This window comes from Mangifera indica, chromosome 12, assembly GCF_011075055.1.
Source record: "Mangifera indica cultivar Alphonso chromosome 12, CATAS_Mindica_2.1, whole genome shotgun sequence".
NCBI lineage: Eukaryota > Viridiplantae > Streptophyta > Magnoliopsida > Sapindales > Anacardiaceae > Mangifera > Mangifera indica.
Window position 1 is genome coordinate 10,025,097 of NC_058148.1, and position 17,696 is coordinate 10,042,792.

The following is a 17,696-nucleotide window of genomic DNA, read 5'->3' on the forward strand; positions in this document are numbered from 1 at the left end:
ATTTGAAATATTTACTGATTATATATAATTATATCTTTGTATAATTATACATATAATTTTTTTAATTCTTATTTAAATATTTTATTATTATTAAGTAATAATAATTTATTTGGTTAATCAGATTATTGACGTGTTTTAAAACTCTTAGTATGTAAATTTTAGACCATTTATCAATAAGACAAAATATTATATTTTGTTTTTTATAAATAGTATATTCAGGTAATTTGACAAAGAAATTAAAACGATAAAAATACTTTGAAGAGTGAAAACAATAGATAATTTTGGGTTAATTTGGGTTGGTCAAGTCAACTCAAATATTAAAGGTTTTGACATGATTCTAATTCAAATCGGATAGAGTTGAAGACATTTAACACAAAATCCAAACTGATACGATACGAATACGATCTGATGACACGAATTGTCAAACCTAATTAAAATCAAAGGAGTTGGGCGGCAGCCTACTAAAGATCAAGAAACTGGGCCATTATGGGCTTGTATTTTGGACTTGTAAAAGTCCCAGAGTGATTCTAAATATACTCAATTATTTCTAAATAGACCCAAAAAAAAAAAAAAAAAAAGAGGAAAATAATTCAACCGTTTCTGATTTTGCTTCAATGGTAGTCTGAACCTAAGATTGGGGCCTTCTAAGAAATAAGTGGGATGTATTTAGTGTTACACACCAGCCTTCAAAACTTGAGCTCCCCTGGATTAATGTAAAGAGCTGAAAAACATGTCCGCAGGTATTGTGCACGCAAACTGTTCGGTGAATTTCCCGTTAAGAAAATGTTTATTATTTTTGCATTCATGATCTTGTATTTCTTTTGTTCACATTGTGTTTCTTCATTGATGCCAATTCTTTGTTTCATCAGGATTGAGTATTGGTGGCCTTTTTCAGCCCAAAATTTTTGGCTTCCACAGCAGGCAAATCCAAGGTAATGTTGAACTTCTTCTTAATCGTAGATTGTTGTTTTAAAAATCACTAATCATGTTAAGATTGCGTAATTGTAGGCATAAGGGGAGGAAACTTTTGCTTGGGGAGAAAGGGGTTGTTTGTGAAAAAAAATATTACTTGCTGTTCTTCCCAGAAGGATAAGTTTTCTTATGAGAAGCGTGAAAAGAATGTACCTTTGGTTAAGATGTGTGGAATTACATCAGCTAAAGATGCTGCTATGGCAGCAGAAGCTGGTGCTAATTTTATTGGAATGATTATTTGGCCAAACTCCAAGCGTTCGGTTTCACTTGCAGTTGCTAAGGAGATTTCAAAAGTTGCAAGAGATTATGGGGCAGATCCTGTTGGGGTGTTTGTGGATGATGATTCTGAGATGATATTAAGAGCTGCTGACTCAGCAAAGCTTGAGTTTGTGCAGGTATACATCTGTTTCTTGTCTTGAATTCCTTGAATGTGGCATTGTATAATAATAATTGTGTTATTTTTTGAGGTTTTGCAGCTTCATGGAGATGGTTCCCGAGCAGCATTTCCAGAGTTAGTGAAAGAAAACCGAATAATTTATGTTCTTCATGCAAATGAAAATGGAGACCTTCTAAACCAGATTTCTGATACAGAGTGTTCCTTGGTCGATTGGATTCTTGTGGATAGTGCAAAGGGTGGCAGGTAAATAGAAAAAAATATATACATATTCATGCATTCCAATTATCCAAGCATATTTTGTATGTCTTGCAGTTTGAGATAGGAATTGCCATATAAATTTTGCTTATGCTACTTTGAGAACAGTATCATGTTGCAATCATTATGGTTCCACTCTTTTTTTATTCGATAGTAGTTTCATTGTTCAGAAAATAGATTAGGATGTTATGGGACTGGATGATCTGAATTCATTAGTTACTTGATGCTGCTTTTGCAGCTGTTTTTGTCCAAACCTTAGCCAAAAGCAAGGATTCCCTAATAAAATGATTAATTTTAATGTTTGACAAAGATTTGAAACATACAATGTTAACAAAATGTCTAAATAGTAAGTTTGATTTATTTGAACCATAGATTGGCCAAATGTTACCTTCTTCCAAACAAATTTTATTTGTTGCATGCTAACTTCTCTAATCATTTGAAGTATTAAATTCTTAGCTTGTATATATATCTTTGAGAATTGAAGTTTCATCTATACTCGGGAGTGCAGGAAATTTTGTAAGTTCATGCCTCTACCTACATCTGAACTTGTGAACTTCTTTTTGGTATTGTAACTCTGTCTGCAGTGGCAAAGGATTTAACTGGACCCAGTTTACTTTACCACCGATTAGAAGCAAAAATGGGTGGCTTTTGGCAGGAGGGATCAATCCTGAGAATGTTTTTGAAGCCCTTTCCACCCTCAAGCCTAATGGAATTGATGTTAGTAGTGGCATCTGTGGCTCAGATGGTATTAACAAGGATCAATCGCGAATATCTTCCTTCATGAGTTCCGTACATTCTGTGCATTATTTGATTGAAGAAGAGAAAAGCAAAAAATAATGAACTTCATGTCTATGAAGAACTGTTTAAATTGTTATATAGACATAAATCTATTTATCTTGGTGTACATTACTTCTTCAATTTTGTCTATTTAGTAGCAGAAGTTGTCATGAGTCAAGAATAAGAGGGTATCATGTTAGGGATATCAAACACATCTTTTTTTATTTATCGCCTACTCTAGAATTAATGTATCCATGCAAATTTTGTGGTGTAATAAAAACTAAATTATTTGATAATGTTATATCAAGTCATTTGATTTCATTCAATTTGATCCATTCGACATCACTTGAAGACTGAATCTATGAGCTACTTGAACTGCAGATGTCTACATTTTGAGTTTTATCTATGTAAGCATCTTAAGCATTGTTTAAACATCCTTATCAATCAGGCATGTCCATTTTATTGAAAGAGTAGGATAACTTTTGTTATTGTTACAGCAGAGTCATGTTCATTGCATGGAAAGATTAGAATAACTTTGGTTGTTGTTGCAACAGATTCAGACGAATAAATACTTGTTTGGACCATGCTTTAGATTCATGCATTTCTGAGTGGTTTCATGTGGCATGGCGACAGCCTCTCGTCAATGGTTTGTATTTTTTATGCCATCTCCATATCTTTATTGTAAGCGTGCAAATAGTTGTGCTACTAAAAGGGAGAGAGAATGACACCAAAAACAAAAAGCTCTAGCGGGGACCATTTTAGTCCAGTGCTATCAGTGTAATGCAGTAACATACAAACGAAAATACAACATTTAGACAAACCAATCTACACAATTTCTCATCTCAAATGGCAGATTTTTCTTTCACTAACATCACAAGGCAAAAACCTTTTTGCCCACGTGACAACGTAATATGATACAACCATTCAATGGAGCTGTTTTCTAATACATCAGGAAGAAAACATATTTGGGGCAGAATGGCTATCTATCTGTGGTGATACAGAGTGAGATAATCGTCAGAAGTTAAATTGAAATAATTCAGATAGGATTTCATTCTTGTGTCTTTGGTCCATGTAATTTAGGGTTCTTTTGATAATAGACAACATCCCCAGTGTCACTAACATAGTGATCCCGTTTTAAGCTTCTTATGAGGCTTCCCAACAAGTGAAACGGCAGGGGTCCAGATTTCTTTGGCTCTCTGTAGTACTTCCCAAGCACAGGTTTAGCTGCTTCAGTCTGTAAAAGTCGAATACAAAACATTACAATTAAATCAGGATGGAGAGCAAAACCATCAAGAAAATTAGGATGTAAAAGCATAACTATGCTCACTGCTTCTATCAAGTGGTAGTGTGGGATTTGAGGGAAGAGATGATGAATCACATGGGTCCCTATATCGTGGTGAATGTTATTAATCCAGCCATAATCTTGATCAACTGTTGTAAGCCCTCCTCTCAGATAACTCCATTCCTATTTTATTAAACACAGAACTAAGATCAGCTACACCAATAAATTGTTAAAACACTAGATAGATGAAACAGTTATATCTGTTAGAATGATCAGAGAAGACAAGAGTGCAGTATCATACATTTCCACGGTACCAAGGAAGCTTGTCGTCGTGGCCATGGTGATGCAGATAAGTTACTAAATCCAACCACATGACGAATATCTGCATTTATGTGACAATTCAATTATTCGCATATGAAAATTATAAAGATAGAATCATAGAAACAGTTTAGCACAGAGAAATTGAACTTACCCAGTATGGAATGAAATAGAGCTTGAGCATCTGGAGAGGACCCATGGTGAAGGATAAACCAACAAGCAGTGCAGCCATTGCTGTCCAACAAGCAGTGGAAGTGATGATATCTCTCCGTTCACTTGGCACAAACAAATCACTTTCTGGGTGAAAATGAGACCCTTTCTTTCCAGGAGTTCTAGCCCACTATAATTGAAACCAGCATAACATTATAACACAGACTATCAAAATTCAGAACACAAATTAGAAGTTCGCAAAACATAATGGTTCAAAGTAGTTAAGAATTAAACAAAAGGCTTACCAGATAGATAGGGAAAGCAAGCATAGGAAAAGGCAAGGTGAACCTCAACATTCTTGTTGCATCATCCAAACTCTTGTAAATTTTCTCGGACAACTACAATAAACATAGAATTTGGATTCAATTATTTGCATGTTTGTAAAAAGAAACCAAATTAGTCCCCTAAAATTAGAACAGAACACTTACTGGATGCCATGATTCATCGTTTTCAACATGTCCATGGTTTTGGTGATGAGTTCTATGACTAATTCTCCTGCAGAAACCATAAATTAATGTTTTTATTAAATTGACCGTCAATCATTTCATATGGAAAGAAAGCTGTGCAATAATTTAGCAGTAGCCTGGCTTCATTGGAAACTAACCATCCATGATAAGGAACGAGAATTGAAGAATGGAGGAGATGACCCACAACACTGTTCAGTTTTGGGTTATTTGAGAAGCTACCATGACCACTGCACAATCAAAACCAACCACAACTTTTTGTTATAAACAGAGAAATATGCATCAATAATTCAATGGCACTGAAACATAGAAAGAGAATTGCAGGATTACCAATCATGGCCAAGAACAAAGAGAGCCCAGAACATTGTTCCCTGGGCCATCCAATAAAGAGGCCAAACAACCCAATTATTGAAGTAAGCAGCAACGGCAGCCAAGCCAAAAACCACAGCAACATCCCTCACAACATAGCTCATTGATCTCCATGGATTTTTAACCCAACAATGCTTAGGAATAGCTGCTCTAACATCGGATAATTTAAAAGGAGGAGGCGCACCAGGGTCAAACTCATTACCACCTTCTTCTTCTTCTTCTTCTGCATCTCTAAATCCATTGATTTTCTCTTCACTCAAAATCTCATGTCCCCTCAATGGAACACTCACATTCAACGACCACTTTCTGTCATTAAACCCATTTAACAAGTTTAATGAAGAAGCAAAACTGTGAGTTTTAGAAACTTGAAATGATCCAAACTTGGAGAACCCAGTTCTGGGCTTTGCAAAGATTCTTGGCAGTGGTCTTACGCCACATTCTGATAAGACCAAACTCGCCATTAAAGCGGCAAAACAAAAGCTAAAAAATGCGAAAAATGTGAATCTCTAAAGCTAAAGAATAAAGATAGAGAGATTTAAATAAAAGGTTGTGAATAGAAGTACAAGTCGAGAAGATAAAACAAGGGCTTCTTCTCTCAACTTGTGATTCGCGTTACTTGTACTTATATTTATCTAATCTCGATGTACATAACTGTTTATTCCCTGCTTTGCATGGGAGGCTTGGACGCTTGGATTTTCGTTTACAATTGTTTAATACTGTATTTGCCGAACTTGACCTGATTGGGGAGTATGAATTGGATTTGGAAACGCAATTTGACCAGGGATATCAGGGGAGGAGGTCCCACATGTGTGAACGGAGAAAATGAGTATGACGTGGTCAAATCTCGAGCGTCGACTCTGTGATGAGGATTGTTTTTGTGGTCTGTGATGTCGTTCGTTTGTTGCGTACCATGATAAGTCAATTCATTTCTCCCTCGTTTTCAACTTTTGATTTTTGAATGAGAATTCCATTCAAATTGATTTCATCACGCGCTTCATCTGCCGTTGTGGACGGTGATTCACACAATGTTTTTTTTCTGCAAAAAATATTTTTCTCATAAAAATAATAATTTATGGTTGAGTATTTTAAAACACAGACTCACTTCTCATACGTCAATTAAAGAAGTGTTTTTTTATTGTGTTCGTGGTGTGCTTGGTCCGTTCAGGTAAAACATGGGATGGCCACCAAGTCCACTAGCAAAACCAGTCAGCCAGTAATTCTTCTCGGCATTTTTCTCGTGGCTTTCACCAATTCGTCTAACAAACCATTTGTCAATCCATTAAACTATCAATAAGGAAAAATTAAAGAAGGAAAACGTGCCAGCAGCCAAGTAAATAAAAATGGTTCGTCCCCGTACACAGAAAGTAAAGTTGACACGGTCACATAATCTCATTAATCAAAAGGCGAAAAAACGTGAATGAACGGACAATACTTTCTTCCTTACAAGTTGCCTGGCACTTTCCTTGGTGGGAGAAAAGACATTCTACATCAGAAGATAATCACCCATAAGTTATTTCGTATCAAGATGCATAAGTGCATAACTTTTAAAGCAATTAATCAAATATCAGAGTACAGTGGATTTGTGTTTCTTGCATTCACCCCACGAGGAAAACCTGTTAAATTTATGATTTGAAAGCACCACCATTTCTACCAAATTCTCATAGTTTCCACCATTTACGTTTCTCCATTGCCTTGGCAAGTTCACTTGCCATATCAGCAAAATTCTGAGCTCCGTCCTGTAGCTCTTCAGTATTATCACGGAGTTTCTGATGTACAATAACAAATAAAAGAAAAAAAGTTTTATATTATTTCGATACCTTAGAAAAAGGAATTCATACACGCAAGGCAAATTTTAGTAGTTACAAATTCCGAAACTGTCCACTTGAAGTTTGCTCTTGTAAACTTTGTTCAGCATAATATGATCAGATCGTAAGATATGCAAGAAGCAACATACCTCGAGTTTTTCTTGGCGTTCTGCAAGCTTGTTCCTTGCCTCTGCAGCTGCTGAAAATGCATCCTGGAAGGAATGATAATGTTAGAAAATGTACTGCAGGAATGTAAAGAATTTATCAATAGTTTCCAGGAAATTACCCCAGGTTTTCTATATTTAGCCTTAATTTCTTCAACTGTTCTTGGTTTTGGTTTTGTTTCAGTATTTGCACCTTCAAACAATTTTTCCTTTTTCATTCTCTTATCTGCAGAACATTGAAAATGTGTGTATGCTAAAAGGTCAGAAAATCGATGCAAAAGATGGGAGGAATATTTAGCATACCTTTCTCATCATTCTTGCTCTTTCGAGATGAAGATGAGACAACAAGAGGTTCATCAATCTTGATGTCATCTGCACCAGATAAATTATGAAGTCAGAAAAGGTGAGGAAGAAATGGGACACAGGAGGACAATCAAAGCAAGAGATAGTGAATAATGAACCTAAGTTAAGCTCCACGACATTTTGGTCATCCTTGGAAGGCTTTAAGAATGGTGGATAAGAAAATATGGTATCTAGGTGGTCACAATTATGGATACCAACTTCAGGGCCAGGCAAATCCACATTGTGCTCTTTAAACCTTTGAAGCCCTTTACAAGTCCACTGAAAAATGCAGGGACAGTACCCTGTTGCCACAGAAACTAAGCTTGAAAATCTGACTCATTTATAAAAGTGAAAACAGAGATCCTAAGGATGAACCTCTACTTTCTTCTGACTTGGAATATATTGGCAGGATTGGCAGAAGCTGCAAGGACCTTATCGTGAAGACAAGGCAAAGACTCTGGAATCCTGAGACCAGGCAATGATAATATGAAAATTAGAAGGAGCTTCACCTTGCAGTTATCGTTAATACTGATATTCTGATGATAAAATAGTGCATGCACATAAAGAGAAGGGGTGGAGAAGATTGAGAGAGAGAGAAACCTGACATCATTTTCAGAAGCTAACAATGATATGAAAGCAAATTCATACCCATTTATCTGCAGAAATTTGTAACTCATTTTAGAAAACATAACTCCAAGCTACAACTTGGCGGTGAATAATAGATCAAGAAGCCCTCAACACTTAAAGAAAAAATAAAAAAATCAAAACAGTTCTGTTGGAAGACTATCTGACATGATTTCACCATCAGAGCAAGTAAAAACAAGGCAATAAACAAAAATCACAGTGTGGATGTGAATGTAGAAAATATACAGATGCCACAAATAGAGAGATGAGCTGACAAAGTTATAAATGAAAAAAGATAAAAGCAATTGCTTGGCTCAATTATATCAACAGGAAAAAGAAACCAACCAGCACAATTTGTCCATTACAAGAACACATTGTCTCCTCCATATTGGTCTTGAAGTTCCACCTTAGTATTGACATTAGAGAAGTTTCTACCACCACTTGAAGAGATGGCAAAGACCTGTTCAAAGATGAAATCAACCATAGATTTTAAATATTACTTCCAAAGATTTCTGCCGGATATTGCAAGTTTTGGGAATGAACATCTGTTTCCAATGGCAACAAATTGTGGGGAATTTGGGTCATTTGTACCAAATCAGATTTTGCACCATCAAAGTAACGGAAGAGAACAAAATGGAACTTTACCTTATCTCAATCTCCCCTGTCTGATAGACTATAAATAGCCCGTACTTCTCATCTTTCTTGAAGGTTGCGGTCCAACAACATGGCTTTAAAAGATGCACCTTCCGAATGGAGTTGCTATCCCCCTAGAATAAGGCAATGTCACTTACTGGCAGAGGGAGACATATAAATGATGAAACTGAAATAAATAGAGATAGTGAGAGGCACCTGAATTACAGAATTCAAAGAATACAACCACAATGCATTCTCACAGCAAAGTAATATGAATAGTTCCATTAACCTCTGCCCAGAATATGTGGTTTCAGTGGAAGTTTCGAGTTCAGCTACCAGTGGAATACTTCCATGTTTAGCATTAACTTGTGTAGGTTCATTTTTAGGTTCACTGTCTTGAGGTGAGCTCACTGAATGCTTTGCACTGGACAATTCAGAGATCAAGCTGCCATCATCCTCTGCACAAATACAATAGAAAATTGCAATTCCATGGCATGATAGATAATTTATTCTCTTTGAAACAGAAAGACTCACCTAGAATATACATAGAAATTGCACTTGATTCCTTCAGATGCAGTGACTGGGAGGCAAGAATTTTTCCAGTGGTGCTATCACAAACAACAATATGTCCATCCTTTGTCATAAAAAATACCACATTCCTTGTAGGATTTTCCGAAGTGTCTAAATTGGAGTCCTTTAGACTGTTTATTGAGTTATTGGTATTGGGAAATGATTTCACCCCCAATGATATGACAGGGGAACTTGAATCTGATACACTATCTGTAAGAAATAAGACTGATGATGAACTAATATCAAGTACAGCAACCTGAAATGCAAAATTGAAAAATGAATTGTGGGCCACATTGCTGGTCAATAACTCTGCATAAACTCATAACACAGTGTCACCCTACAAAAGTAAAGCGGTGATTCTTACCTGGCCACATTCAAATCCTACAGCAAGTATGTCTCCAGTATTTGAAAATTGTAGGTTGCAAACAGGAGAACCGATGAAGGAAAAAACTGCCGTGCACTGAGGCCCATCCCCTTTGGGCAAACTGTAGACTGTAAGCAAGTTAGAAAATGAGAATATATTAATGAGATAGAAAATATGAACTTTAAAGTTCACTTTACATTTAGAAGATTTATTATTTTATAGCTATAACCATCCAATTAGCTCCATCCAACTTCTCCATGTGTTTGAACATTACACATCAATGTTCCCAACAGCCACTCAGCAATCTCTCTCTCTCGAGCTCGAGCCTTCCATAAAACCAATTGAGCCAAGCTTGAGCCCAATAATACTCGGCTCGGTTTGATTGCAGCCCTATTCACAAGTAAGTCTTACACAAAAATATCTTTAGTTGGTGCAGACACCCACAAGTTTGTGTTGGCCTAGCAGCCTAATCTCTAAGCCATCATAAAGCTGGGTAGCCAAACATGGATTTTGAAAAGAAATTTTTTAGAAGGCAAAAACTTCTCCTATAAATATAATCATTCTAAATATAGAATATGAGACATACCAAAACTATGTCACACAAAGACTAGAGTAGAATAAACTCATCACCAAATGTCAATTGTTTCAAAAAGGAAAAAAAGGGAACCATGGTTTAAACCCATATCAAACTCAGCCACTTGGAATTTTAGTTATATTATAATAATTAATCCCCACAAATAATTCTCTTGCTACCTGTTAAAGCAACCAAATCATTTTGTGTGAGTCATTACGAAAAATGTTAAAACAATCTTGACACTAACGAGATCTGTCAATGTCCTTTACCTATATAAACAAACTTAATATTTTTTATTTTACTCAAATTCTCAAGAAACATTTATCTTTCTCTCTCTTCTTTTTTCATTCAAATATTCTTAGATCTTGGGTTTTATTTGTGTTTTCTTGGTCACATACTGATAGATCTAATTAGTTTTAAGCAACCCCCACACTAAGAGAGTAGTTGACTTGTATTGTATGCGGTTGGCATTTATGTGTGGTTGGTAGTTAGAATTCATCAGAGTTTTTGGTTTTTGTTCTTTCCCTTTATACTCTAAATTGTATCATATATTGAAATACAAAGAAAAGTGAAGAAGAAGCTTTCTCTCCCTCTCATTCACCAAACTAGAAATTGGTCAACAACTAAAAGAAATTATGGTACAAGAAATTTACAATCCTATACCTTCTTTTCCAGTTTTTGTCACAAAGTTCAAACTCGTTTCATTCGCACTCCCCACTAGCTTATACAATAAAACCTACATTCTCTCAAAAGATTGCAACATAGTCAATAAGCAACAAAAATATAGTGACCATCTAAGCAGACACTTAAAAAACAGAAATAAGTTACTTTACCCTAGCATTTGCATAGCCGACAGCTAAATTTAATGAGTTTGTGCAAAAGTCCAATGCTGATACTGGAGCATTAGCACTACCAATTTTCGTACCTAAAAGCTGCCCATCACATAGTATTTGTTCCATTAGCAAGACAGTCCCAATCAAAGTAGTGGATATTGATACAATGACATTGCCACTTAACAATCCAACATTAGAATTTAAAATTTTGTGATATAGTATTAACCTCAGAACCTAAAACATAAATAAGTGACAAAGAAGCATATGTAGCATCCCATATTCGAACAGATCCATCTTGGTAACCAGCTACATATAATTTCTCAACCAGATAATCTTCAGCTCCATGAAATTGGCAGAGAACACCTCCAGTTAAAGGCCACTTTGTTCTCCCAGTCATGGGAGTCACCAGTACATGGGATGCTCGAGCTTTTACAGCAAAAACTATCTAATTGAACAAAATGGCTCTAAATTAGTAGTGGTAATGACCTAATAATAGAATTTAGTACAAATATGCTATCCTTAAAAAGCTCCTCCAAAAATAAATACATGTTACCTTAGAAAAATCCCTCGAAAATTTTCCATCTCTGTGTACCAATCCAAGCTTTCCCACAATCATGTATGGTTCAATGGTGGGAATGACCTCAGGATATTGTAATGGAGAAGTAGAAGTTTTTTTCTCTTGCGGAGAGATTAAAGAAGACAAGCAAGCATCATCATAAACATGCAATTGTCCTGGCTTTGTCAATACAAATAGCAAAAAGCCAAAACCTTCCACCAAACCAGCAATAGGTAATAAAACCATATCAGCAAAAGAACCATTAAGTGTAATATCTACACGGTCAATGCACTTCAAACTTTCTATCCCAGAAGACCAATCAAGGTATAGCATCTGTAGAAGACAAAAGAAGAATTATTAGTGTATAACATGAGTGATTACATATCCATTTCATAATAAATAGACTTTTGACGTTATTGTTAATGTTTCTTGATTCCTAGGTAGCTTGAAATCTACATTCAGTGTTAAAAATGGAGAATAAATATATTAACTGACAATCATAGCACATTAAGATTATGATTTGAGAGCCAACTAACACAAGACCACAAGTGCAAGCTCTACATGCATGTATAACAAGCTTCAAACAAAAAATGTATTCATGTCACATCATATCGGCATGCCAACATGATTTATAAAATCTATTCTTACACACTTTTAAGCGACCTCTTGAGCTATATTATAAAAGTTAAACCATCCAAAAAACCTTAAAGAAAAAGAGAATGAAAAGAAATAGTTCCATAAAAAATTTTCATCTCTAATTGTGATTCAAAAAACAACTTGCTAATAGGCTATAGTCATATGCTGGAGAAAGACTTGAAAGTTCATTAGATTCACCAAAGACTCAGATTAATGGTGTCATTAAAGTTAAACGATTGAATAGGAACCTTCTAACACTATTTGGTTAATTACCAAAAGAACAAAAGATTGACTATGAGTAAAATGTAACAAACACTAATCTAAGTAAATAGCACACCGTCAAGACTTCTTCAGTTCCAATTTCATCACCACCATAGACATAGAGTCGGCCACCACAATCATTCTTTGATCTATCAACAGACCAATGCAAAACAATGATAGGGAGTCTTTTCCTGGTTGATGATAATTGTAGCTTAACAACATTATTAGATGAACTTTCAGTTTTCTGATCTTTAGATGGGGCAGCAGTTGGTATGTTCCAAAACATTATATCCCCATCCACATAACCAACAGCAAGAACTGATCCATTGGTAGATGCCCAACAGATGGAGCTTATTTCTTTCTCTGCTTGTCCATGGTCTGATTCACTTTCAGAAGGCTCCTGTCTTGCACTTTTTGAAGAATTAACAACTGTTTTACTTACTAATTGGAGATCTTTGTTCCCTCTAACTAGAACAACTCTATCTTCAGAAACATCCCAAAGAATAACCAAGCCATTCTCGTACGCAATCAGCAATCTGCAGAACAGAATTTTCTAAGGTGTTGAAAAAAAAATTAAAGGTACTATCCAGACATTAAGTAGCTAACTTCCTGTTTTAGGTTCTTTTGGAAAAGAACACTAATTATAATTTATACAGTGCAACAAAAAAGAGAAACTCTCAAGTAAAATCCATCTTGCCTTTCTCCCAGTGAATAAGGTTGGGCTAGAACTCCAACAACAGAATTATGATAAGATAACGGAATTCCAGCTGTCTCTGCACAATTGAGGGAAAAAGGAAAGCATTAGTTGGTTTTTGGACAGGGTAGAGCTAAGGAATCATTCTGAAGTTGAAAACAGCAGAAATACAATTATCAGCAGGTAAAAATTAAACTTAGCATCCCTAATTGTTCTTAAATTTGGATAGGTAAGTGGGCAAATGGTGAAGGACAATAATTTTGCAAGAAGCATCTTTTGGGGTTAGGATTCAAATAACGTAAGAAAGTTAACTCACTTCCCTAGAAAAATGAATCAGTTCCAAAGTTAGAACAGACACAAAAGCCCGAATAGAAAATTTCTTATACTCGGAATGCAAGATTCACAGGTCAAACATTAAGAAATTCAACAACAGGGCTTGTCTTACCAGCTCAATGACCTTTGCTTACCATAATCAATTATATAAAAAGGAAATAAATGATTAGGAGACTAATTTAGGACTGCAATCATTAAAATTTTTTATGCCTGAAAATTTCTAGGGAATTCATATTCACTCAAACTATATCAACCGATAACAAAAAAATAACAATACCAGCTATAATATTTGTAGGAACATAATATGGCAGTTGCAAGAGATTTCCTTCTTCAGCATCATACTTCAACACAGACACCGACCCATACTCATCTCCAAGATACCTGAACTTAATCATAGGGTCCCAACATTAAAAGCCAAATATGAAGATTTGACTTGCATATGCAACTCATCATTGTCAAACAAAAATGTATACAAGAGAAAAAAACAAAATCAACTATTATACATGTAACTGGTGCCATAAATAATAGAGAAAGCAGTTATGTTGGACTCCCATTTTAATTTAGATGTCATTTGCCTGTGTTCCAAGTCCCAAACCTGCCAACACCGAAAAGTTGTTAATGATCCAATTAGATATGCCCACAAGAATGGAAAAAGAAAAAAAAATATAAGTGCAGAAGACTGGCAAGGAATAAAGACAATAGATCAAGATGCAAATAATGCCTAATACTAGAGTACCTTATAACAAGAACTTGCAGCCCGAATACGAAGAATCAGTACCTGGATTTCATTTTCCTTTGAGACACTGACCAGGAAACCTTGATTTTGTAGAAACTGTCGAAGAAACAAACATAAACACAATATTTTAGATTATCAGAAAATGATACTCATAGCTAAGAAACAAAATGGTGCCAAAAGTTGTGTCAAATGAAATCTAACATAAATAATTTCATTTTTGAAAAAGACAAATAAATTTTAGCAATTTGATTACAAACCTCCAAATTTTTGAAAGGTAACTGCTTAGGAGATACAAGAAGCCCTTCAACATTATAGTCGCCAATCACCTTTATTCTACCGTCCCTAAAATCAGAAAGGAACAGCAATCAAGGTCAAGAATCCAAAATCTGTACCATATCAGGTAAAGTAAAAATGCTTATTCCCTAAGTCAACTACCAACTGCAAACCTCTTCAAGACTTTTATCATTCATACTAGTATCGAACATATTAGAAATGCTCTGATATACCAAATTAAATAAGAAATTCCTCTAATTAGGAAATATCAGTAACTATTACTCAAAAAAATGGTTTTACTGACCATGTCCCTACTGCCAATAGACTTTGAACAGGATCAAAAGCTAGAATAGATGCTGCACACGGTATTCCATAATGAAGAGTGACGCGTGGATTCAAGTCTGTCAGTGTCAAACTTCCCTGTATCTCATTTTTTTGTGAAAAAATAGCAGAAATGGTTCAGTATGATTAATAGAACATACACATGACAGAAAAAAAAATCAAAGCAACCCAGCTATTCACCTAACACCTAACTTTAATTTTATTCTACCATACTTCAATGCAGCTGACCTTCCTTGAGGTATAGTCTATACACAGACTTGTATGATTTGAAAAATATCAAAACCCTCCCTGACCAGTTGCTCTTCGATACAAATTTCCTCAAGCCATTTCAATAAGAAAGTTGATGAAACTTGAAATTGCATTCAGACAACTTGTATTTCGATTAATATATGTGTTCTTTCAGTGGAAATTTGTCCAATAAATTCTTTCATTGCTCTAAAAAAAGTTTTGTCTATTTTGGCTAACATTACAAAGAAACAAATGTATTTAAAAGTACTTATGAATTACATAGAACTTCCAAATGCATCTTTAAAAGATTGAAAAATAAACTATATATCATCATAAATTAAATTAAGCTAGGCTGAAAATGCAACAATTTAAACAAAAAGACAAAGTCTTAAAAATTTAAACAACAAACAATCTAGCTAGAGAATAAGAACAATATCATATGAACAAAACGAGCGAGTACCTGAGGAGGAGGTGGCTCTTGGTTGGAGTTTTTACGAAAAAAATTGAACATCTTTGGAAACGTAGACGAATAATCCGACTGTTCTTAAACTTACTTATGAACAATGAAAAAATTGTTATGCTTTTTCGTTTTCCAGTTCTGGCGCGATTCAGGATGATAAAATGATGCTGGAGAAGAATTTTTATCGGGAAAATGATGACTAGTGATTTGTGACGGAATCGGTTAGATGTGTTGAGCTGACGTGGAATAAGTGAGGTAATTTGGGGCCCACAGATGACTTGGTTATCGGGTTTTTTAATCATACTGGGTTATGCCGTATCCACGTAAATTTGACGCCAGCTGGGCCTTCTCCAAACTTTTTTTTTTTTTTTGTTTCTTGGAGAACAAATATCATTAATTTATTGGAAAGTAATTTTTTTTTTAAAATTTCACTTTAACAAACAAAGCTCACACGTGTAATCCGCCAACTTTTGTTTGTATATAAAAATATCCACGCTAGGTTATACGATTCATATTTCTATATTTGATTGTGTCGCAGCCACCTTCACATCGAGGCTTCTCCACCGTCCCCCTCCTAATCTTTCTGTTCCCACGCGTAATCCCCCTGTGTCACGTCTCCTCCTCTCCTCTTTCTCTCTCTCTCTCTCTGACTTGAACCTTAAACCTTACCGGTCGTTTACTCTTTTCATTTTCTCAACTTGGTTACTTCAACTCACAAACCATAAATATCATTTCAACTCTCTCGCTCAGATGAGTTTGAATCACTCACCCTTTCTGAGCTAGAAAATGAAAAAAAAAAAACATATTTTATCAAAAAGTAATAGTCTCAACAAACGATAAAATATTACAAATTTTGAATTCAAATCATGGATATAAAACTTTGTCAATCACCTTCTTAACAACTTTGTCTTTGCCAAAAATGAGATGGCTTGAGCCGTTGATGCTGTTTTTGCTTATATAATTTGATTTCCACTATATAAATAGTTTTAAAACATAAAATTATATAAATTACTATGGGCTTAATTTTTTCACTTAGTTGGATTGACCCTAACCCAATTGAGGAGGTTTCACCCAATTGAATACATTGGGCTTGACTTATTATTTAAATCGTGGAATGCTCCATATTACTATACCAAATTACTTTGCTTGTAAATGGTAAAACAAATCAAATAATATTAACACACGTGGCGTTTGATATATTTCTTGGTAAATTTTTTATGACTCAACCAATCTCTTAAGAGTAGATATTTCAAACAAATCACGTTGATTCTAGTTGGCTCGTGCCATTTTTTTTTTAATTGAATATGAATAAGTATGATAGGTATAGATGGAGCAATGCGAAGTTGAAGAAAGTGGAGAGCGGCGGCATGTTTGGGAGATGGAGATAACAATTCACATTTGGTATCAGTGATTCTACTTTTCACTCTTGGTGCAGACAGCAGGGTTTCTCCTCTCATTCTCAAGGCAAATTTTTTGACGAACAGCGACATTGGTCAACATGAAATTATAGAAGACGATCAAATCCATGGGAAGGAAGAAGAGGAATTAATGTTTGAGTCGTTTGATTCTGATGATTATGCATGGAGGTTGAAACATGATCTCAAAGACACACTTGATAGATACCGCATTCAGATCTTCGAGTTGAAGTTTTCTTTCTACTGGTTTTAGTTTATGGAGTCGCAATGGTATTAAAATGAAGTAATTTGTTTTTTTTTTTTTTTTTAATTACTTAAAAATTATTATATTTTAATGATGGTTAAAATTAAAATATCGAATCCAAAAAGCTGAGGTGGATTGACTAGTCGTCTTCATAAAGTTCAAATCTCATCTATCTTAATAATAGAAATTCTTAATGATAATATATCTTAGTGTGGATCTCTTAAAAGTAATTCAATTAAGTCAAACATAAACATTTACTATTCAACAGTAATTAAACTTATAGACCATCTATAATCTATTACTGTATAAAAGTCAATTAGCCATTATTATTTCCAAGCATCATCAATAATTGATTAATATTCTTATTTTATGAAGCATGCTGAAAGGCCTTAATCTATGAAAATATATTATTAACAAAATTGAGTAAGTAATTAAGCAAGGCTTAGTGTTTAATCACTCCCTTGCTCGTCAATCAGAAAAAAAACATTGTCTATATCGCTATAACGCTCTTATTTCTATTGAATAATCATTCAAAAAAACTTAAATAAAAGTTTTGTCACCTCCA

The 17,696-nt window shown here is 34.8% G+C and overlaps 3 protein-coding genes and 1 long non-coding RNA gene across 4 annotated transcripts; 2 read left to right on the forward strand and 2 right to left on the reverse strand.

The window, feature by feature from the left end:
* The first annotated feature begins 565 nt into the window (after positions 1 to 565).
* LOC123192199 (N-(5'-phosphoribosyl)anthranilate isomerase 1, chloroplastic-like) lies at positions 566 to 2,727 on the forward strand. The gene is made up of 5 exons (XM_044604669.1): positions 566 to 740; positions 870 to 932; positions 1,009 to 1,367; positions 1,449 to 1,612; positions 2,209 to 2,727. Exons 1-5 carry the CDS (start codon positions 731 to 733, stop codon positions 2,459 to 2,461), a joined length of 849 nt encoding a protein of 282 aa, XP_044460604.1. The 5' UTR covers positions 566 to 730; the 3' UTR covers positions 2,462 to 2,727.
* A 514-nt stretch (positions 2,728 to 3,241) lies between these two features.
* On the reverse strand, positions 3,242 to 5,741 carry LOC123192198 (omega-3 fatty acid desaturase, chloroplastic). Its single transcript, XM_044604668.1, has 8 exons — positions 5,006 to 5,741; positions 4,816 to 4,905; positions 4,640 to 4,706; positions 4,457 to 4,549; positions 4,156 to 4,341; positions 3,985 to 4,065; positions 3,729 to 3,866; positions 3,242 to 3,635 (listed from the first exon to the last, which is right to left on the reverse strand). The coding sequence occupies exons 1-8, from the start codon at positions 5,503 to 5,505 to the stop codon at positions 3,450 to 3,452; spliced, it is 1,341 nt and encodes a 446-aa protein (XP_044460603.1). The 5' UTR covers positions 5,506 to 5,741; the 3' UTR covers positions 3,242 to 3,449.
* Positions 5,742 to 6,345: 604 nt separating this feature from the next.
* On the reverse strand, positions 6,346 to 15,791 carry LOC123192200. Its single transcript, XM_044604670.1, is given in 25 exon segments — positions 6,346 to 6,810; positions 6,999 to 7,061; positions 7,136 to 7,239; positions 7,317 to 7,385; positions 7,475 to 7,609; positions 7,612 to 7,657; positions 7,748 to 7,820; positions 7,956 to 8,011; positions 8,325 to 8,439; positions 8,625 to 8,746; positions 8,829 to 9,070; positions 9,147 to 9,438; positions 9,547 to 9,674; positions 10,784 to 10,856; positions 10,954 to 11,052; positions 11,180 to 11,398; positions 11,507 to 11,842; positions 12,483 to 12,942; positions 13,104 to 13,179; positions 13,711 to 13,814; positions 13,937 to 14,028; positions 14,170 to 14,265; positions 14,427 to 14,511; positions 14,747 to 14,868; positions 15,473 to 15,791. Coding segments are annotated over 25 exon segments (3,366 nt in total). The 5' UTR covers positions 15,524 to 15,791; the 3' UTR covers positions 6,346 to 6,702.
* On the forward strand, positions 6,806 to 8,284 carry LOC123192201. Its single transcript, XR_006496838.1, has 2 exons — positions 6,806 to 7,140; positions 7,246 to 8,284. It is a non-coding gene; the product is annotated as an uncharacterized LOC123192201 (long non-coding RNA).
* Positions 15,792 to 17,696: the final 1,905 nt, after the last annotated feature.

Bases quoted from the DNA above. Each gene is read 5' to 3' on its own strand.
- LOC123192199 (XM_044604669.1), top strand. The intron at 933-1,008 runs GTAATGTTGAAC...GCGTAATTGTAG, and splicing joins CCACAGCAGGCAAATCCAAG to GCATAAGGGGAGGAAACTTT. The intron at 1,613-2,208 runs GTAAATAGAAAA...CTCTGTCTGCAG, and splicing joins GATAGTGCAAAGGGTGGCAG to TGGCAAAGGATTTAACTGGA.
- LOC123192198 (XM_044604668.1), bottom strand. From the start codon at position 5,505: ATGGCGAGTTTGGTCTTATCAGAATGTGGCGTAAGACCACTGCCAAGA. The intron at 3,867-3,984 runs GTATGATACTGC...TTAATAAAATAG, and splicing joins TTCCTTGGTACCGTGGAAAT to GAATGGAGTTATCTGAGAGG. The intron at 3,636-3,728 runs GTGAGCATAGTT...CGACTTTTACAG, and splicing joins ACTACCACTTGATAGAAGCA to ACTGAAGCAGCTAAACCTGT.